Raw genomic sequence first — 23354 nt, forward strand, 5'->3', positions numbered from 1 at the left:
TAAGGTGCAGTGGGATGCCCTGAGACTGTGAATGTGTGCTATATAATTGCAAGTCTTTCCTTCTGCATACTTAATATGAGAATTGGTATGAGATTTAGTACAGGGTGATTTTCCATTTAATATATGGAAATGATTCCACTTTGTACTTCTGTTTTGCTAGATGTTGATATTGCCACCTGCACTATATTATTAAAAGGTAGGCCAAAGGCAGTCCAAGGTGTTAGTTGTTGCACAAAGCAAGGAAGAATTATCAGAGTAGCAGAAAGCAAAACTAGATCTTCATTCTAAATGTTCATAATGTACAAACATACGAATCTGTGTTTATACACCCTCTTCAGAGGGAGACCTTTGACAAGACATGTGTTTCTAGTTTTTGTTTTACACAAATTGTAGAAATGTATGATTGTTAAGACAGCAACTGAGGGAAGTTTCATTTTAAACATTGGGGTCTCTTTGAAGGTAGGGGTCATGGCCCTTATGTTTGCAAAAGCCATTTCACGTGATAAGCTGGCAGAGCACTGCATTGCACACTGAAATCAAGAAAACATTACAACATTTTTAACTTTTCTCCCTTCTCAACAACAAAAGGAGTCTGAACAAGTAGACTGAATGAGCTGTGAAGTCTAAGAATATTGTTGTCCTTAGAGCAGATAGAGTTAAGTATTAATACAGATGTTCAATGTCAGGAAGGGTAAAATGGTTTCCATTGGCCTATGAACATGAACAGGACCATGAATCATCCTCACCCGCAACCCTGCTCCACCATTCAATACGATCATAGCAGGACTGAACTTGGCCTCAACTCCACTCTTGCAACTGGTCCCAGTAACTCTCAATTTCCCTATAGTCCAAAAATCTATCTCAACCTTGAATATACTAATGACTCAGTGCCCAGAGCTCTTTGAAGTAGGGAGTTCCAAAGATTCACTACCCTTTTAATAAATAAATTGCTCCTTATCTCATTGTTAAATGTGTGACTTCTTATCCTGAAGCCATGCTCCCTAGTTCTGGATTTCTCCATCAGAGGAATCCTCCTCTCAGGATCTCAGGTTTCAATATGTTCACTTCTCATTCTTCCCACTCTACATAAACTTTCCTCATACAATAACCTCTCCAAACCTGTAGTGAATATAATGAACCTTCTCTGCAGTGCCACTAAGGCAAATTTATCCTTCTTTAAGTATTGAGACCAAGACTATACTCAGGTGTTAACTCAGGTAGTCCTGTATAGTTAAAGCAAAATATCACTATTTTTTGAAATAAAAATGGAAAATGCTTTGCCTGAACTGGGGGCCTTCAGCCTGAAATATTCGTCCAAAAGGTGGGTGACTCTTGCTGAGTGTTTGCAGCATTTTTGTTTTTATTTCAAATTTCCAGCATCTGCAATTTTGTTTGATTTTCATTTATTATTTTTGAACTGAATGAAATAGATGCAGAATATTCGTCTTACAGGGCATGTTCCAATAGGAAGGAAAAATTTTAACACATCACTCATCCAAGACATTCTGAATCTCCTGAAACATTAATTTTATCATTATCCCTGACTGCACAATTTCGCAAGAAATGTTTGGATTAAGATTATGCCAAGGATCAAACACTGTAAAAGCTGTATGTAAGAAAATGATCTTTGGATTGCAAGTCATTTGACTTTTACATTCAACAATTTACATTGCATAAAGCAAACACAAAAAATTGGTTAGATAACCAGAATAGACAACTGCCTTGCTGAAGTTTAGCAATGGATTCATTACACTTGCTGCAGTAGTAAATGAGGGCATAATGCCTGTTCCAGTATTGTATTTGGAAAAGAGTTTTTACAGGTTAGGTGTTTCAAACAATAGCAACGATTGCCAATGCAACAATGTAACCTGTCAATGATAAAGACAGGCTGTGTTAGTCAGCCTTCACAAAGAAAATGCATACTGTGATACTTAGATATTTACTTAAATCTAATGTAAATTATGTAATTTAGTTATTGACCCTTCAGGCAATTTAAAGATCACCAAGGAGAGAATCAGGAGCAGGATAAGGTGTCTTGTCATAATCTGGAACACATTTCTTAATAGGATGGCAAAAGGAGATTATCTAGCATTATTCAACACGGAATTGATGAACACTTGCAAGGGCCGAATGGTCTCCTCCCTGCTATACCACGCTATATTTACCAGTGCACATTCGAGTGTCGGATTTGCACCACAGAATATGATAAAGAATTACAGGACTAGACGTCAGCGACCACTTACCGCCTCCGTTTTGGTAACAGATGTATGGAAATCGCCACACATTGCCGAGGTCAACCGCGTAGCCTATGACCGAGAGCAAAAAGTCTCCTTTTTTGCCCCAAGTTTCTCGACCGCCTGGAACCGGTTTATCCAGCTCCTGCAGTCCATAGGCGTCCGAGGGAATGCGACAAGGGTCGTCAGCTTCGTCACTGTTACCATTGGGTCCAACTGGGCTCTGAACAGCCGAATAATTATTGGATACGTTGCCAGTTTCGTCCTTTTCCCACAAGTTGGAGGGTGCTTTGCTGCCCTCCTCGGGGACCTTGTGACTAGATCTGGGGCTCTGGATCAAAACTCCGTTTTCTTTGTAATCCTCGTCCTCCTTGAGAGTTTCCGGCGTCAGCTTCTCAGAATTGAGGGGCGACACCTCTTTGTTTAGGGGATGGATCGTCTCCATTCCGCCGGTCTATGGGACTGTTTTGATGTCCATTGGAGGCAAAACCTATTGAATGGCGCTTGATCCGCTCGAGTGAAACCACTTGGTGGAAATCTACTGACTGCTCTTACAAGCGTTAAAACTTCCGTGCACTCCTGCAGATAACACATAAATACACACGAGAGATAAATATAAATTAATCAAGGACTCCAAAATAAACCAATTTCCGTTAAACAAGATTAAGCAACCGGTGTACGACGAGGAAATGTTGAACATTGTATGCAGATAATGGAGGAACTTGCACATGATTTTATTGTGAAATAATTAACTAACATTATACTAAAACCCCAATTTGTCCTATTGGCTCCAAAGGCTTATGAGCTTTTCTTTTCCATTGCTGGCTCTTTCCCTAGGAATTTTCTATATTTGAAATAAAATTTGGTCAGTACATTTCACACCCTGGGTTAATTCTGCGAAAAAGTTGTAACCAGTTATTGCGAGTCCGGTACTCTAAAAAGTGATCCGTGTTTATCTATACTGCGTTTATTTTCTGAAAGTGCCTCTCCTTGGAATCTGTGGAAATTGACAACCTTACTAATGATTGAAATTATGTATCAGATATTGTCATCAAACATTATACTAGGTAGATAAATCCCCGGTATGTATCAGCACAATTTGGAACAAAAGCAATTAAAAGTCTCTTAAAGGTGATCTATTAAAATACCCTTGTAGCCAGATTGTACTTTAATTGATAATTCCTTGTATTCAGAAGTAAAAATCTAACAGTTCCAAATTTTCTAACTGGCATTAACTATTTCCTTCTGAAGTAAAGGGTACTACAGGAGTCTCACAGATGAAGAGTAATTCTAACAGAAGTCTGCCTGATAAAAAGATGATTTATTACTGTGCAGTCCTAAGATTTATTCCCAACCTTGACCAGCCACTAAAAGGTAGTGGGTATAGGAGAGTTTGAAAAGACGGCATACCACCCTACCTAGGATGGCAGCAGTTTCTGAATTAAAACAATCGCTTTTTGAGTAATTTTGCGCAAACTCAACAAACATCTACTAAAAACTGTTAGTTCCCCTTACGTAAAATGTACGTTTATTCGTCATTAGCTGGCTCCATGTCCTGTACGATGCTTCATACCTAAGCAACGACAAATGGTTTTGGGTGACTAAGTTTCTATGGTGCAGGTCAGTGGAAGAAGAAAGGTTTTTGTGAAAAAAGAATTCAAAGTATATTGTATTTATCTGACGGCGCTTATAATTTTGAATAAATACTCCGTTCATAACGACGTCTATTCACTTCGGTCAACTGCCAAAGATTTTAAACGCTTAAATTTGGGTTAGATTTGGGTTTAAAAACACACCCGATTTAACGCTCCTCTCTTAACTCCCCAAAGCGTTTATACATGTACTAAAGTTATATCATGAGTTGCAAAATGAGTCTGGCGTTCTTTCCTTGTCGTGCCTTGTAATCCACTCGTTAAATATTATAAAAATACAGAGTTGCAGATTGTACAAGAAAAGCCTTTAAATGGTTAGTTTAAAGAAAGGACTGTGCCCCGTTTGATTTCTTAACAATCCTGACAACTATGGGAGTCAGAGTGAAACCAATACACTTTAAAGCAAACAGACGGGGCTCTGGAAGGGGCCTTTAAAAAGACTTTCAATCCGGATTATGGTAGGTTAACTGGAAGTGGTACTAGAAATCCAAACAATAACCTCACGGACGAAGATGCATTTGACGGCGAGTCTTAACAAATGAAGCTTTTCTCGCAACTGATTCCAACAATGTAACAGGTGTTTCCGGTCATTTCCCTTCGATTTTAAAGGGAAAAGTAATCACATCTAATTCGTACCTGGACTATATGATGTAGTTAACTAACATAAAAAAAAACTTTTATAAAACCGCAAACTCTTCTCCCGGATTCTGTAACACTGTGTTGGTTTTCTACTACACAAGTTAATTGTCAGAACCTTCCTCACACCTCAAGTCATCTACCGTAGAGGCTGCGCTCCCCTGGGGCTATCACTTTCGAAAGCATATGAAGTCGTGCCTTTATCTATCATAGCTTTCGCGACCTTGAGACTTTTATAATTAATTTCCATTGTTCTCTATTTGATGCATCTTAATAACTATCAAACTGAAAGATCTTGGCGCAGATTTGCACGCAAAATGAAAACAGCCCCTTCTACAATCCTTGTACTTATAAAAACTCATGTGAAAACACAATTCAGCTGTTACAAAAATAGCTTTCAATATATCTGCATTGAGCTATCTTTATTTGTAAACTCGCCTTCTATCAGCATATTGATAACTCTCCTCCTCAAAGACAAACCATTCACAGCAACAAGACTCGCGTTCTCTATCGTGTTATTATTTATCCCTTTCAAAACACGTAGCAAGTACCGTTTCGACCATTACCTCTCACTGGTGACCGGGTATGAAGCTTCCTCCTGGAGTTGTACCGTTCCCAGGCGGCTGGTAACCCGAGTTTCCTCGGCGAACACCACCTCCCAGGAAATGTGGGCAGTCCAGCATATTTCGGAGCTTTTGTACAGCAGCTCTCTCACATGGTTTGATTTTCAGATAATCTGGCTGCCAAAGAGCTCTTGAGAGCGTTATTCACGTCATATAAACTCTGCCAAAGTTTATGTTTTACACCCAATATTCTACACTTCGGCGTAGGCGGACGGTCGTTGAATTTTTTTCTCCTTTCTCTCAATTGGATAACGAGAGAAAAAAATCTCTAGTAATAGACAACTTCGAATCTTTGGTAATCCTGCTTGTCCAAAATGGACTGCTGAATGATAAGTGTCTTTAAACAAAATGTCTCCATGTTTTGAGCTGCAATAAAGATCTGGTTTAGGGAAGTCTGTACATATTCTTGACTTGAATCGTGGCTGTGTAGAACTTCAGTAGGGCTTTTTTTTAAAGTTAGATGTGTAGGCGAATTTGTTTTGTACAGCATTATCTAAACCCATCTCTTAGGTCTGGTATTGGTTGCGGTTCAGTTGAAAGTGTTCCAACCTCTCAGTCAGAAGGTTGTCTATTTACTTCACAGTCCATGGACGAAGAGAAAATGAAACAATAAATGCCGTACTCTCAGAGGCTCCTGCGGGAGACAGGAGTGAGAACGTAAGAAACAGAAGCAGATGTAATTGAAAAGCAAAAGTAAATGCAGATTCTCTAAATCTGTAAATAAAACAAACAAAAAATTGCTGGGAATACTTACCAAATCAGGTAGTATCTGTGGAAAAGAAGTTAACTTTTCAAGCCAATGGCTCATCAGAACTGCATCATGAAATCAAGCTTGGTAACAGTCTTAAATCGGCTGTAACGAGTGGTTGTAAAAGATCCCAAAGGTCAAATCTGAAGCCGAGCAGGGGAGTTATCACGCGTGTCCTGGTCAATTTTTACTACTCGATCTCCATAAGTAAAAATCGGAGTATTACATTGTTGTCTGTATGATCTTGTAGTGTGAAAATTGCTCTGCTTATTCCTTGAAGTACAACAGAAATTTCATTGATAAAAGTATTTTGTTCGCCATAAGATGCATTCAACGATCCCGAAGTTAATTGAGTCATTATCTAATGAAAACTATCCTCCTTTTATTCAATTGAACTCACCTCATTGAAGAATATTTGAAATGAATGTTGGTGCAAACAACAGGTTCTTTGCAAACAAGGGCAAGAGATATGCAGAGAAATGTAAATATCAACATGACTGTCAACTAAAGAGTTAAGAGCATAGGAACGTGTTTAAGCTATTCAGTCCCTCAACTCTATTCTATCATTCGATGAAATAAAGGCTGATATGAGCCCTAACTCCATCTGTCCACATTACACTTGCTTTATAATCCCTTAACATCTTTACTTAAATAATGTACTTTGTTAACAAAAATGAAATATAAAGCAATAATTACATGGATAATTAATTAAAAATGTAGTGTAATTCTTGGGATTGCAAACCTGCCAATGGTATTCAGTTATTTAATTATTTACTGAACAAGTGGCGCCAGAGATTGAGGGCATTACAAATTAAGTGACAAAAACATTCACAAGAACATAAGACACAGAAAGAGGAGGCAGCTAGTTTGCTCCTCAGACCTGCTCAATCATTTATGAGATCATGACTCATCTAATCTTGGCCAAAACACCAGTGTAAAAAACCAGGGCTTCTTTAAACGTAAAAGTACCATAATTGGAGGAACATATTTGGATTAGCCAGAGCCAATCCAAAGTATTGATTATAAATTTAGCCCTTTTTTAAAGTCCTATTTTCAGTATGTGGAAATCTCTGCCAAGTCAGCTAAGAAATTGCAGCATGTTCTCCACAGCAGTCCAATGGCCAGAGTGCGGCTGGGAAATCACAGGTTAGCAGGTTTCCAACTTCTACGTTTGTGCAGGGGTACACCTTGATGTGGGGTTAATCGCAAGACATTTTGGGATAGAACCTCTGGCATTTCCCAGCAGTTTAGGATAATAACATAATAGCTTGTTATTGCTTGACAAATGAATGCTATGGATATTATTTTCCACATCAGCCTGAGCCTTTATGCTGTCTAGGTCTTGTTACATGTACAAATTGCTTCATTATTTAGGAAACAATATACAGATGTAGACACTGTAATTATTTACAGACAGCTCCACTTCTGATTTTGTGATGGAGGTAAGATTGTAGAAAAGTAGTTACATTTACTTGGGATTGCGACATCCTGGGATTGAGAACACTGACAGGCACAACCATCTTGCTTTGTACCAGGTATGACTTCAACTCCAAAAATATTCCCCTCACTTCCCACTGACAAAAATATTGCTGGTATTCAAACAAATCTGATTCAGCTCTCGTGTCCATGAGCAAAACAATAAAAAAAGAAAATAAGCTTATTTTTGTTACTATTAAGATGGTGGCATATGCACTTAGGTGCACAAATTCTTAATAATCTGAGGTTCCATGCCATTATTAATCATGTTCCTGTAAAAAGGTGATTAATTATTAATCTCTCTGCTAATAACAAAAATGAAGTTTTGAAAATTCCTAGGCATTCAGTCAGACTTTGGTGGGCTAAGTGATGATTTGTGGAAGTGCAGCTGATGCTGTGTGGGCCCATCCTCTTGAGGTAGATTTCTGGTATTGTCCAACTTCATTATACTTTAGCTGATCTTCAAAGATATGCAAGTTTACTTTGTATACACAATCTCAGGCCAATTAGCAAGAGAGTGCATGGGTGCTGATCCTGTAAATCCAATCAACCATCATGTCATAGATGGGATACACATATGCAATAGTACATAGCTAATAGTTTACTCTGTGCCCCTTATTTCATAACTGGCATATTTATTAATTCTAACCACCAAAATCAAGGTCATTGAATGTTGTAGCAAATATACCACTACAGAATTATTAATGGCATAAACCCTGTGGCATACAATTCTGTACTTCTTACTGTCCCAGACAATCAGACTTATCAGGATGAAATTATCATCTGAAATCCCTCATATATAATCATAAGCAGGAGCCTTCAAAGCAGGATAATAAAAAGCTCAAGATTAAATTTATAAATCTCTTTACAGATTGTCAAATTCATCCAATCACCTCTGTCATCAGAATTGTTCTGTTCCTGGGTGTGAGCCACAGCTCAGTAGCAGTACCATTGCCTTGGAGTCAAGAGGTTGTGGGTTCAATATCTGCTCCAGAGATCTGTGAACAAAATTTTGCCTTATGGTCTATTTTAGCTTTTCATTATTCATTTGGGGGATGTGGCACTCCCAAATGCCCAAGAACTGAGGAGGTAGTTAAGAGTGAACTATATTGGAGGATGTGAATTCGCCTATAAAAACAGCAAATAAGGATAGCAAATTTCATTTTCTTAAGGACATTATTGAACCAGGTGGGCTTTTATAAAAATCTGGTAGTTTCAATCTGTTACTCAGATCAGCTTTATAAAAAAAATATACTTATTTAATTACATGGATTTAAATTCCCCAGCTGCTATGGTGCGATTCCTCTCCTGTTTCTAGGTTAGTGGTCCAGAACTCTGGCTGTTAATCCACTAATTTAACAGTACACTACCATACATCTGGCACCTTCTTTTGGATGAAACTTTCTTCTCAAGTGGATGTAAATAGCCCCATGGAGCTACTTCAAAAAAGAGCAGGGGAAACTGTTCTGTATCCTGGCCCAGATTTATGCCCAAGTCACATTGAAAATCAGGTACTGTGAAGGCTGTAAATATTCAACTGGTCAGGCTGCAGTGTGGACGGAGGAGTAGAATTAACATTTCAGGCCAATGGCCATTCAGTGCCATAAAACCAAGCCTGGTAGCATTTATCTCATGATTCATTCAGTTTAATGGTCTTCCATCAAAATGGGAAAAATTTAAAAGATAAACCTGTTCTGGAAGCAGACGAAAGGAGGAAGCAAGGGAAAAGAACCAGGACGTTAATTTGGAATCCAAGAGAAATTAGGTGACAAGTGGGACAATGATGCATCAAAAAGGAGGAGGTATCTTGGAAGCTTGGCAGGATTGTTGTTGGACAGCAAGCAGTGCATGTTCTAGCTACAATCTTTCGGTAAGTCAAGGGGAAACGTCCATTTAGATGATCCAACCCAATGATGAGGCCAGAAGGCTTTCAACTTGGTTCATAACAGCCCTGCTCGAGCAGACTGCAGGCCATGCTAGTCAACTGCCTGATGATTCATTTCAAGGCCAGGTGTGGGTTTTGGAAATTGGAGCACCCACGGCATCCCATCCAACAACACTGCATGACTTTCAGCAACCAATCCTTGGAGAGCGATGGGATTGTGTAGTGGATTCAGGAGCAGTAGCAGCTGAGACTGGTTGTGTGCATTACAGATCCTTCAATCTCACAACAACAAATATAAACTTACCTCTGTCTCCTCTTCAGAATCTCTGCTATCTGCTGAAAACCATTCTCTTCAAAGCAATAGTGTTGAATTAATCAGTACTCTCTTAGGACAATCTGAAAAAAATTATACATCCACATAACTTCCAATTATAAATAGTCAAAACTTTAATAAATCACTGTGGTTAACCCTAGCTCAGAGGATTCACACTGAAATTCCAAATAAAATTATTTTCTAAAACTGAGGTTTGCATTGACTACAGGTAAGTAGACACATTCTCTGTTATGGCATCATCCAAATTAGCTCAATACCTTAGGATGTTTTTGTCATTCGGCACTTGCCTACAATATTGAAAAAAATAAGCTGCCATTATTATTTTTTAATTCTATACAATATATAAACTACATTAGATCCCCAACAGAGGGCCATGGGCAGTAATCTAATCTTGCTGCTCAGCTGCAGAAGAAAAAACATTCAAGCTTTCCTCTTGTGGTTTGTAACAATGTCCAAATCCAACAATTTGGTAATCCCTTGCCAGACATCCAATATCCTCTATTTGTCTTTATATTATGGCTCTCAGTTCTCCGCATTGAGTATTAAGTATGAGTAATTTGATTCTTAAACAAACCTGAGCACTCTTTCAATTAGGTAGCTGAGCTCTGATAAATCAGGTGGATGGTTTATTATGAATTTTGCGTTATGAAGGACCATTGTATTCTCATCTTTTAACCATCAATGACCTATTGGAAATAAACAGACTATGTTTTAATATAACGAGATAACTAATCTGACAGTTTCTGTACAATATTTACCTATTTATCTCTTACAACAAAATAAGCTCAAGGTTATTATCCCATTTAAAGACCTTCAGAAAGAAAGTAAATTACATTTTATTCTATTTATACTAATTTCCTGGGCCAAAGAAATCAACCTGTCAAACTAGAAGCTGTATAGATACAAGTTAATTGCTAACCAGCGAATGTTTCTTTCTATCTGTTAATTTTAGCAATACAAAAATGTGTTTTGAGGAAAAAAGAGTGAATTGTTGGTTGTAATGACTGTGGGCAATGTACCTAACACCAGCAACTACTGAAGACTAAATTTCAACAATGTATTAACAATATCAGTTTAATGTTTAACTTTTGCTTTAAGAGGTCTTTACTGTGTATGAGAGTCCAAAAATGAAACTAGGAACACAATGCTCATAAATTTAAGTTCAGTTGATTTAACTAATGCCTAATAGAGGATCACTACCCTCAAAGTGGGATTCAGGTTTTCAGACATTGTACTGGAGAATTTGCTGAAGGAGAAGCGAAGGAGGAGAGATGTCTCTTAGTTCAGGGAGCTAAGGAGCCCTCCTGACATGTATTCAGAAGGTTGTGAGGGCACTGAGGCCAACTAAATGATGTAGCTCTAAAGACTTGGATTTTTTTTAATGTATTCATTTACTTGGGACCTGAGCATCGTTTATTATCCATCCTTAAAAGCCCTTGAGAATCATTTTGCCACGGGATATTGAGCCTCTGACGTGATGCAGAAACAAAAAGAGGGGGAGACAGCAGTTTCCATCTGCTGGAGACAATGAGAGACTGTAGGATTCGGGCAGTCTTTATCACATGGAGAGGTCACTGCCTATCCCCAGCGATGCCCACACTCATTATGCAGTCCAAGTACAGCCCTGAGCCCCACATCTCAGCAGTGAGTAGCTGCGTCACTTGCTCCAGTCAACTGAACAGCTCTCACGGGCAGATTATTCACATTGCCTTAGTAGTTCACTCAACAGAGCCCTTTTAGTGCTGATTCCATTAAAGCTCTCACATCCTAAGCACTTAGCAAGGTACTTAAATGGTTGGTCTATTTGAGTTTCTGGTCAAATAACTCCCAGGCTGTTGATGGCAGGGACTCAATGACAGTAATGTCATAGAATATCAAGGGCAGACGGTTAGACTCTGGATGGCAATTACCTGGTACTTGGGGCACAAATAACATTTGCCATGCTAGAATATTATCTAGATCTTGCTGCCTGCAGATACCAATTGCTTCACTTGCTAAGGAGTTGCAAATGAAACATTGTGCAATCAGTCAACATCTCCATTTCTTACCTTATGATGGAAGGTAGCAACTGAAGATGGTTAGGCATAGGATACTTGAGATTGCAGATGCTGGAATCTGGAGCAACACATAAAAAGTTGGAGGAACTCAGCGGGTCAAGCGGCATCTATGGAGGCAAATAGACAGTTGACGTGTCAGATCAAGAAGATCCAGATGACAGGTCCCGACCTGAGACGTCGACTGTCCATTTCCCTCCATAGATGCTGGATGACCTGCTGAGTTCCTCCAGGTATTTGTACGCAGGCATAGGACAATGCCCAGAGGAAAGCCTGTAGTGATGTCCTAGAGCTAGGAAGGTTGACTCCAACAGCCACAATCTTCTTTCTTTGTGCAAGCTATGACTCAACCATTGGTTTACTCCTTGATTCCCTTTCTCTTCAGTTTTACCATCACTCTTTGATGCACACTTAGTCAAATGGTGCTTTAATATTTAGGCCAGTCACCTTCACCTCACAAATTCAACTCTGTGGTCCAAACTGGGCAATGGTGTGCAGGCTATTGATTGGTAAGCAGATGCTGCTTAATAGCACTGTTGACATCATCACTTTGCTGATAATTGAGAGTAGGGTGACTTGGCAATAATTAGCTGGATTGGATGTGTCTTTTTTTGCGCTACGGCATACAGGAGCAATTAACTACACGAACAGGTAGATGCCACTGTACTGGAGCAACTTGGCTAATGGCATTGCTAGTTCTGCAGTGCAGAACTTCAATACTACATTGAGGATGTTAATTGGCCCCTGAACCTTTGCTGTATCCAGTGCTCTTGTCCATTTCTTGATATCACATGGAGTAAATCAAATCAGCTTAAGAGTGGCTTCTGTAATGGTGAGGATGTCGGTAGGAAGCTGAGATGGATTATTTACTCTGCACTTCTGGCTGAATGTGGTCACTAATACTTCTTCCTCCTGCTAACTGTTTAATTGCCCACCTACCATGGTGAAAGTATGTCCTAACCCCCATGATGAAAGCAATACTGGTCATACTAGATTGCCTATTCTTGAAACTAAAGTCAATGACAGAGCTGAAACCAGGGTTAGTCTCACTTGTAGAACACCTGGCAGTGCCTGCACCAGAACATCAGCCTCAATTTAACTAATGCTAGCCATCACATTAGTATCCCATCTAGTACAAACTTGCAGAAATTAATTTGATATAGCACTGCTTGGCCTGCAGCCCAACCACTCGCTCTTCTAGTCCGAACACAATGGGTACTCCCTTCCACTTGGGCTGCATGCTGCTGCTCCAGGAAGCTGGCACGAAGGCTGCCTCCCTGCTGGTGTGTCTGTTGTGACAGTGGTCTCTAGTCTTTGAGCTTGTTACTATACAGAAATCTGCCAGCTAGGGAGTGTGATGCAGAAACAAAGAGAAGACAGCAGTTTCAATCTGCTGGAGATAATGAGAGACTGTAGGATCCAGGCTGCCTATCCCCAGCGATGCCCACACTCATCATGCGGTTCAAGTACAGCCCTGAGCCCCACATCTCAGCAGTGAGTAGCTGTGTCACTTGCTCCAGTCCACTAAACAGTCCTCACAGGCAGCCTATTCACATTGCCTCTGTAGTTTACTCAATGCAGAGCCCTTTTAGTGCTGATTTCATTAAAGTTCTCACATTCCAAGCACTCAGCAAGGTACTGGTGTAAGGGCATTTGCTGAACACTTTAACAGGAGACAAATGAACAGTGGAACAGCACAGGTAGCATTGGCTAGAAACAGCTGTCATTATAACTAGCAAGGAAATCAATTTAGTGTATTGTTTGTAATGTACTGAATAGATATATTATTCATTCTTTTACAGAAGCATACAATGAGCTTTAACAGATTTTTGTTTTGTTGATGAATGAACTAAGCAACCAAAGAAATGCTGGAGAAAAACAAGTTACATATTTGACAAACATGCACCAAACTCATATCAATATTGTACAGTACTGAATCCAACACACACACCGATTATGATCGTGGCTCTAGTTTATTTATCTTTCCATATACAGCGCACACATCATGCCTTCCAAAAGTATGCCTTGCAAGTACTAACAATTTCCAGATCTTCCAAATTTAAGGTAAACGATGTTTTCCCCTTAATTTTGTCAGTTTGAAAATATGATGCTATAATTCTAGACTTAACCTCTTCATTACCTGTGAATTCCACTTGCATTTAATACTATTTCAGGAGGAATCATTTCCTACCACTTATTGTGAAGACATTACCATTCTTCTAACCTGTAAAGAACATTTTGAGCAATGTTTCAAAGCACCCAGAATTGAATTATATGGGTGATGTATTTGTGGCTAGAATTGACAGGATTAAGCTTGATATTGTTATACCAGTCTTGTCATGCTATAGAAGCAAGTTTTGTAAACTATAACCTACTAGACATTCCTTCTAAGGTGTTACATTTACAAATTAAAAAGTTGAGAAGTACTTTTATCATTAAATACTATGGAATGAGAAATGCCCTTGATCAAAAATAGAGTACATTTAGCTTTTATTCTTATTAATACTCTACAGATTTAGTGTCTTAATACACAACATTGAGAGTACATTGGAAAAGTACTTAAAATTCATCATCTCGTATGACACCAACATGAAAAAATTAACAACTGAAAATTTTCACTAAGAGAAGCCCACAATAAAATTGCAACTTGCTAATTCAAAGGCCATCCAGATCTAACAAAAACAGACCCAGTGTGTGGTTCCCTGTGGAACTTTGGTAGTTTCTTCAAGATCTCAGCAGGTGTGTATTCCAGCATCTCTCCCATGAAGGCTGTTCTAACTCTTTTTAGTGTACTGTTGCACTGGAAAAAAAAGTGTTAAATCTGAAGGCTGTAATCTAACGCCTTAGATCAAATTAATTGTCTCTAGTAGCGGAGAGCTTTTGCAAAGCCTTCATGTTGCCGCAGATAAACAATTTTTTGTTTTCAATTTTCTTCACAGGAAATCATTCTTAGATGGATAAACCAACTGCCAGATGGCCGTGTGTATAATGCTTGACCATAAAGTAGTCAAGAACATTCTTGGGATACCTTCTTGTGCATGTCAAACATCAATTTTCAACTCCATTTGAACAAAGATGTAGCTCTTGGCTGCATCTTGTAATGTTCTCAAAATTAAACACCAGTATCCTATTTGATCAGGGGGAAAATTGTATTTAATGTGATGCTAAAAAATCTTTTTCTGATGCATTCAACCATCATTCTGATGCATTCTCACCACAGTAAAAGTAGCACACTGTTATGCTTTGGGTATTTTGATGGCTTTTTAACTGTTTGGAATTATAAAGTCTAATATGTGCGTTGATGAATCCACATGTTCATCCCAATAGCAGTTGCAGTTAGCAGAAATCAAACGTCTTCCCATTGGAAAGGTGAGAGGGATAATGGTCAGATTCTTGACACTGCAACAATCCCCATATTTTGCTCCATGCAGTAGTTATAAATAGCACCTCCTAAAACTTGCAATCTCTACCTAAAAGAGCAGGAGCAGCAGGCATATGGGGCTATCATCACCTGCATAATTCTTTGAGTCACACATTATCCAGATCTGGAAATATATTGATACAGTTGTGTCACTGCTGGGTCAAAATCCAAGAATTCATTAACAATTTTGTGGGGATTAACTTCAGCAGAGGGACTACAAATTTTCAAGTGGTTCAACACCACCATCTCCAGGGCAGTTGGGGATGAAAACTAAATGTTGGCCTTGCTGGCAACACCCACATCTGTACTTGAGAAAAGGACTTGTTCATCCAGGCTTGCAGCCACCATTAATGCATTAAAGGAAAGAAATGATGCTTTAAGTGAATGATTTTTTTGATTTTTTATATTTGTAAATAATGCTACAAGAAATGAGATGACTGAGAGGTGAGCTGATAGAGGTTTTTAAAAAGAGCAGAAGGCCATAATTGTTTGATGGAAAGATGATTCTACATGTAGGGAAGCCCTACAATACTAGGGTCTAAAAAAAGATAATCATCAATAAATGATTCAGGAGAAACTGCTACCTGGAAATGATTAGGATATGGAACCTACTATCACAGACTAGGAATAGCAGGAAATGTCGGTCAGACAATATGAAGTAAGATGGAAACTGACTTGTATCGAGCATAAATACCCACATGTACCAGTTGAGACAAATGGATATATTCTGTGAATTTCTTGAAAAATGTGATGAGGAGGTGGACTGAAGCCAAAAAATTGCAAATCTGATGATGTGCTAGTTCACTACTCAAAAAAAAATAGGGAGTTAATCATATCTTGTAACACATCAACATGTGAGATTGTTTTGTTGGCCCATCAAATGGATGATGTTTCTGAAAAGCTGTAGGGTTTGTATCCAGAACAATGACAGCAGCAGGGAAAAAGTACTCTCAGCTGAATAACAGTGGTCTAGCCATCATACATGGAGTGCGAGCAGTTCCATTGGGGCATATATGGGCATCACTTTGCCTCAGACCACAAATCCCCTATTTCTCTGTTGTATGAAACAAAGCCAGTGCCTCAAATGGTTCTCTGTGAGTTCAAAGATTGTCTTTGACCTTGACAGTATATGAATATGCAATTGTTTTCGAAGTTGGGAAATACTATGAAAACGCACATGCTCTCAGTTGTTTTATGTGGCAAGACCTGACTACTGATGTAGGAATACAAGGTCAAGTGCTGATGATGGAAAGTGGGCTGGTAATGTCTAATTGTTGGTTCTTCTCAGAGCCTGTATGGGAATTATTTTGATTATTGTCCTGACTTTGGCAAGCATCATTACCATTTCAGCAGGCTCAAAAGCAATAAAATCTGCCAAAGGGATAAAATTCAGCATCTCCCTTCTGTTAAGATATAACACCTGCCAATCTGAAAATGGCAACATTTATCTTTGCCACTCAACTTCCCTGGGAATGGAAAAGGAACAGCAGAAACTGCAGATATTCCTTCCTGTACATTATAAATAGTGGTTAAAGATTTGCTTTAAAATACAATTTTTAAAAACTCTTTCTATTTTGTTTTCTTAATTCAATTGTTCTTTTCATCCCTTATGTGTCTTTCTGTACCTAATTTAATTCTAATTCATCTTTTTCCAATTTTCTCTGTTTCTTTCTTACTAATCCACTTTCTTTGGTTAAGGAGAAAAATATTGGTCCTGTCGTTCACTCAAGTCCCAAATGCTCTGTTGTGCTCACTATGTCAATAATGGCTCATACTTCCAAAGTAAAGTAAGCCTAAAGGACTGAATTCCAATTTAGGCATGCAGTGAGATATTTACTTTTATTTCTTCATAACCAATTGAAGCAATAGGCTAGATTATCCAACTGACACCTACTATCTACTTTCTAAGATTACTGGCTATATACTCTTTTCCTTTGCCATCCAAGGTCTCCACTGAACTCCCAATGGAGTTGGCAGTCATCTTAAATGGTTTTTGTAGCACCCCACCCACAACAAAAGCACACACTAAAGACCACTAACCAATTTTTTTTTTGCACACACTGAAGACACCAGCTTTAAAGGCATACCCCCACCATTATGCCACTGTGGCCACAGCAACAGCAACAGCAATAAAACTCAATTATAAAAGGTAAGCATGTTAAATCTAGGCCAATAATAAAGGATAGCTACTCAGAAAATGTTAGTTTTTGCAATAATACCAACATTTAACTGCCCCTGATGAGATTTCCATTGAGGAGTATAAGATACAGTGAATCAAACTTCCCCACCTGAGGACATCTTCAAGAGACAGTGCCTCAAGAAGGCAGCATCCATCACTAATGTCCCTCACTATCTGGGACATGCCCTCTTCACATTACTACCATCAGGGAGGAGGTACAGGAGCTTGAAGACCCACACTCAACGATTTAGGAACAGCTTTTTCCCCTCCACCATCAGATTTCTGAATGGTCCATGAACCCTACTTCATTATTCCTTTTTTTTACACTATTTATTTTGTAATTTATAGTAATTTTATGCCTTTGCACTGTACTGCTGCCGCAAAACAACAAATTCCACAACGTAGAAGTCAATGATAATAAACCTGATATTGATTCAATCCCAAAACCTGCTCCAAGGAACTTGCTTCTACCCACTTAAGGAGAAAAGGAGCCTTTCAGAAGTAAATATAAAGTATGAAGTGGGGCCCTCATTCTCAAAGGTCCTTAATTGTCTCCTCAACTGCTGACAACATTGTTTTTTTTGTGGTGTTGACTCTCTAGCATGTTATTTCTATGGTTATATCTAAATAAACCACATTCTCTGCATTTTTAGCATGAATTTACTTTGGCTCTTCATGTCCCTGGTTTTGCCATATTGTTCTTTGGTCTTCTCCAAATATATGGCAACCTGTACAGGAGCTTTGAATATTTAAGCCAATTCAAACACACCAAATCAGTGTCAAAATAAATCAAATCCATTGTTTTAAAGATCATATGATTTATGCATTTGTGAAAATTATTTTTGATCCTGATCAAATCAAATTTATGTACATGTTGCTGTCTCATTTAACGCATTATCAGAAACTGACCTGCTGCATTTACAGGAGTATTTAACTAGACAAAGACCCAATCATATGTGGTTAATGTCCAGGCACATAGGCTGATTGAAGTTTAAGGTTAAAGGGAATTGAAGGGGTAGAAACTCACTATTTGGGGTGTCTTGGTCATAGTTTAAAAATCAGATCCAGCCATTTTAGGACTGAAGGTAGAAATAACTTCCACTGCAGAGAATGATAGAAATTTGAATCTCTTCTGCAAAATGCAATTTATGCTAGGTTATTGTTATTTTAAATCTAAATTTGATGGTCATTATTAAGTAAAGGTTCAAAAGCAATCAAAATAGAGATATAAACTGTCATAAACACGTAGCAAGACAAGCAGCACCCACAGAGAGAGAGAAATATCCTAGTCATAATCCTAGGAGCAACCTCAGAGGAATCTCTCTCCAGGAATGCTGCCAGGCCTGCTGAGTATTTCCAGCATGTTTTTTTTCCCTAAAGATTTAAAGAGACAAGGGGAATAGGACAGATGTATGGAACTCGGTCACAAATCAATCCTCTCAACGAGTCATCGAATGATCCCATTCAGATACAAGAGAGCGCAGGTGCTGCAAACTGGTGCAAAGTAAAAACAAAATAAAAACGTTTCAGTTCGAGGCCCCACGTTTTTTTGCTCAACGATCCCGTGCTCTTGTTTGTGTCACATTATTGTAGTGGTTAGTGGTTACACGTTATAATAAGTTGCACCCACTACTAACTTCATTTTATCAACGAAAATGGAAGCAGGTATTATAAAACAAAGCCTCTCTGCAGAACTTTAATCTTCAAGCAGTTCATGAAAAAAAAACTATCTACATATGGACATAAAACTGGATTGCATATTTTTTTACAGCTTTTGATAGATATGAAAGTCACAAAACTAATCGCCGAATCCAATGCATCTGAAAATACCAACAAATAACACCTATACCTCCCCCTTCTCGCCGCTGCGCAGGGCTCCATTGAATGGCGACGGTGAGTGGACCGGCCGGAAAGGGAGTTCTCCCACCAGCGGGAGCACGCGGCGAGGGACCGGCTCAACGGCCGGTTGCACGAGCCGCCCGCTGGGGTCGGCAGTTGGAGACGGCCGGTTGCACGAGCCGCCCGCTGGGGTCGGCAGTTGGAGACGGCCGGTTGCACGAGCCGCCCGCTGGGGTCGGCAGTTGGAGACGGCCGCCTCCGCCACTGCAACCACCTTGCAACGCGTAATCCAGGGAAACACTTATTATATGTGGGCGATTCCCGCTCAGCCCTTTTTTTGTGCTGAAATGTGCACGGCCACACCCGAGGCTCTAACAGGGAATTGTAATGGGTGTATTCGTCATCTTCCATCAGTTTGAATTGTATTTGCACTTTCCCCCTACTTCAATATGTTTAGCCTTTACTCAAAATAATTGGGGGGAAAACTCGAGGCGAAGCTAACTATGATCTATAATCTTATTAATGCTTAGTTTAACCATAGCACCATACAGCACAAAACAGGCCCTTCGGCCCACCATGCTGTGCCGTCCATCAAACCACCCTCACACTACCTAACCCCTTCCTCCTGCATATCCCCCCATCCCACACTCCTCCATATGCCTATCCAACAAGCTCTTGAACCTGTCCAGTGTATCTGCCTCCACCACCACCCCAGGCAGTGCATTCCATGCACCAACCACTCTCTGGGTGAAAAACCTCCCCCTGACATCTCCCCTGAACCACCCACCCATAACCTTAAAGCCATGCCCTCTTGTCTTGAGCATTGGTGCCCTGGAAAGGAGGCACTGACTGTCTACTCTATCTATTCCTCTCAATATTTTATATACCTCTATCATGTCTCCTCTCATCCTCCTCCTTTCCAGTGAATAAAGCCCTAGCACCTTAAGCCTCTCCTCATATTCAATATTCTCTAATCCAGGCAGCATCCTGGTAAATCTTCTCTGCACCCTCTCCAATGCCTCCACATCCTTCCTATAATGAGGCAACCAGAACTGAACACAGTATTCTAAGTGTGGCCTAACTAGAGTTTTGTAAAGCTGCATCATCACCTCGCGGCTCTTAAACTCAATCCCGCGATTTATGAAAGCCAACATCCCATTGGCCTTCTTAACTGCTCTTTCCACCTGTGAGGCAACTTTCAATGAACTCTGAATATGAACCCCCAGATCCCTCTGCTCCTCCACACTGCCAAGTACCTTGCCATTTACCCAGTACTCTGCCCTGGAGTTTGTCCTTCCAAAGTGCACCACCTCACACTTCTCCGGATTGAACTCCATCTGCCACTTGTCAGCCCAGCTCTGCATCCTATCAATATCCCTCTGTAAGCTCCGACAGCCCTCCACACTATCCACAACCCGGCCTATCTTAGTGTCGTCCGCAAACTTACTAACCCAGCCCTCCGCCCCCTCATCTAAGTCATCTATAAATATCACAAAAAGTAGAGATCCCAGAACCGATCCCTGCGGGACACCACTAGTCACTGCCTTCCAATCCGAGGGCACTCCTTCCACCACAACCCTCTGCTTTCTACATGCAAGCCAATTCCTAATCCACACAGCCAAGCTTCCTTGGATCCCTTGGCCTCTGACCTTCTGAAGAAGCCTACCATGAGGAGCCTTATCAAACGCCTTACTAAAATCCATGTAAACCACATCCACCGCACTGCCCTCATCAATCTTCCTGGTCACCTCCTCAAAGGACTCTATCAGGCTTGTGAGGCAAGATCTTCCCTTCACAAAGCCATGTTGGCTGTCCCTAATCAGTCCATGATTCTCAAGGTGTTCATAAATCCTATCCCTTAGAATCCTTTCTAACAGCTTACCCACCACAGACGTGAGACTCACCGGTCTATAATTCCCTGGCCTATCCCTATTACCTTTTTTGAACAAGGGGACAACATTCGCAACCCTCCAATCCTCTGGCACCATCCCCGTGGACAACGAGGACTCAAAGATCCAAACCAGCAGTTCAACAATCTCCTCCCTCGCCTCTCGAAGCAGCCTGGGGAAAATCCCGTCAGGCCCCGGAGATTTATCTGTCTTAATATTATTTAACAACTTCAACACATCCTCTCTCTTGATATCTACAACCTCGAGAACATTCCCCCTACCAGCACTCCCTTCCGCGTCATCAAGACCCCTCTCCCTGGTGAATACCGAAGAGAAGTACTCATTGAGAACTTCTCCCACTTCCGCCGCCTCCAGGCAAATTCTCCCATCTTTATCCTTAATCGGACCTACCTTTACCCTAGCCATCCTCCTACCCTTCACATACTTGAAAAAGGCCTTGGGATTTTCCTTAACCCTACTAGCCAACGCCTTTTCATGTCCCCTTCTAGCTTTCCTCAGCCCTTTCTTAAGTTCCTTCCTCGCTACTCAGCCCTTTCTTAAGTTCCTTCCTCGCTACTCAGCCCTTTCTTAAGTTCCTTCCTCGATTCCTTCAAGATTTTCCATTGAAAGTTCTGTGTAAGTCACTCACTTTCTATGGTCTCCGGTATATTTGCAGTACTGTGTTTGTCATTGATTTTTCAAAAATAATAACGTGCTATCTCACTTTTTAATTTCTGGTGGAGAGCTTTGGACCGAAACATCAAATCCTTGCGCGACCCTGCTGAATGTTTCCAGCATTTTTTTGTTTCATCTGCAATTTTTTGATTTTCTATATTTTCAAGTGAGTCTCGATACTAACAAGTTACTAACATGGAGTTAAACCTCTGCCCATGGGTGAAAATGTCTTGGCTTTCAATGATTTTTATTTCCAGCATCCATAACTTGAATAACGTAGATACATCTTTGCGATCTTTTCAGCCTTGAGGTCACTCGTTAAGTTTGCAGACAACCAGTCATCCAACTCCTAGTTAAGTTTCAGTACAGAGAGATTGTTCTTACCTCAGGGTTTTTCTTGAACCCATATGTGCTACTTGTTTTACTGGAGTTTTATAATATTCCGCAAATGTATTAACTGTTATAATTTGCTTCATTGTTCGTAACATTTTAGTTTTTCTTCTTTGTTTTTTGTATCGTCCATGATATCAGTAGTTTTATCACTTTAATTAAAAATCTTAAAGTTTAGTGAGGTAATTTCATTGTATGTTTCCAGACCTAATTAATTTATTGTCCTTAACTTAAGTTCCCAATTAGTAGAATGAACAATTCTGGTAATAATGAGCTTACAGATAGTTTTACTAACAATTGTCAATTAATTTGGGAATGTGATCTTTGAAGTGGAGGGCTGGTGGGTGTGTTCCAGTTTTACTTAGGAAAAGGGTCGCCTTCTTCTTTGGAAATTTCTGACCTACCTTGACCAGCAGCATCTGGCATTCACTTACTTTTAATGTGCTTATCATCTTGGATGAGGAGGTGTACAGGAGTGCGATAGATCGGCTGGTTGAGTGGTGTTGCAACAACAACTTCGCACTCAACTTCAGGAAGACCAAGGAATTGATTGTGGACTTTAGGAAGGTAAAGTCAGGAGAACATGCACCAGTCCTCTTTGAGGGGTCAGCGGTGGAAAGGGTGAGCAGCTTCAAGTTCCTGGGCGTCAACATCTTGGAGGATCTATCTTGGGCCCAACACATTGATGCAATCACGAAGAAGGCACGCCAGTGGCTCTACTTCATTAGGAGTTTGAGGAGATTTGGTATGTCACCAAAGACTCTTGCAAATTTCTACAGATGTACAATGGAGAGCATTCTGACTCGTTACATCACCGCCTGGTATGGAAGCTCCAAAGTGCAGGATCGAAAGAGGCTGCAGAGGGTCATAGACTCAGCCAACTCCATCATGGGCACAACCCTCCCCGCCATCAAGGACATCTTCAAGAGGTGGTGCCTCAAGAACGCAGCATCCATCATTAAGGACCCTCACCATCCAGGACATGCCTTCTTCATGTTACTAACATTGGGGAGGTGGTACAGGAGTCTGAAGACCCACACTCAATGTTTTAGGAACAGCTTCTTCCCCTCTGCCATCAGATTTCTGAACAGTCCATGAACACTACTTCGTTATTCCTCTTTTGCACTATTTATTTATTTTTGTGACTTGTAATTTTTGTTTTGCACTGTACTGCTGCCACAGAACAATAAATTTCATGACATATGTCAGTAATAGTAAACCTGATTCTGATTCCCTCCTCCATCTGCCAACACCCTCCTCACCTGGATCCACCTATTGCTTGCCAGCTCTTGCCCCACCACTTCCCACACCTTTATGTT

At 40.1% G+C, this 23354-nt stretch overlaps 1 protein-coding gene across 2 annotated transcripts in view; it reads right to left on the reverse strand.

Moving 5' to 3' along the window:
* LOC127581204 (sodium-dependent serotonin transporter-like) overlaps positions 1-5489 on the reverse strand; it is a 54049-nt gene extending 48560 nt beyond the window's left edge. Inside the window, exons 1-3 of one of the 2 annotated variants that reach the window (XM_052035323.1) lie at positions 5089-5489; positions 3750-3807; positions 2244-2813 (exon numbers count right to left, since the gene is read on the reverse strand). In XM_052035323.1, the coding sequence (XP_051891283.1) occupies positions 2244-2679 (436 nt within the window). In that variant the 5' untranslated portion in view covers positions 2680-2813; positions 3750-3807; positions 5089-5489. The remainder of the gene's footprint in view (positions 1-2243; positions 2814-3749; positions 3808-5088) is intronic. The other variant, XM_052035322.1, reaches the window with a different exon arrangement.
* Between the last annotated feature and the right edge of the window lie 17865 nt (positions 5490-23354).

This window comes from Pristis pectinata, chromosome 21 (genome assembly GCF_009764475.1).
Source record: "Pristis pectinata isolate sPriPec2 chromosome 21, sPriPec2.1.pri, whole genome shotgun sequence".
Taxonomy (NCBI): domain Eukaryota; kingdom Metazoa; phylum Chordata; class Chondrichthyes; order Rhinopristiformes; family Pristidae; genus Pristis; species Pristis pectinata.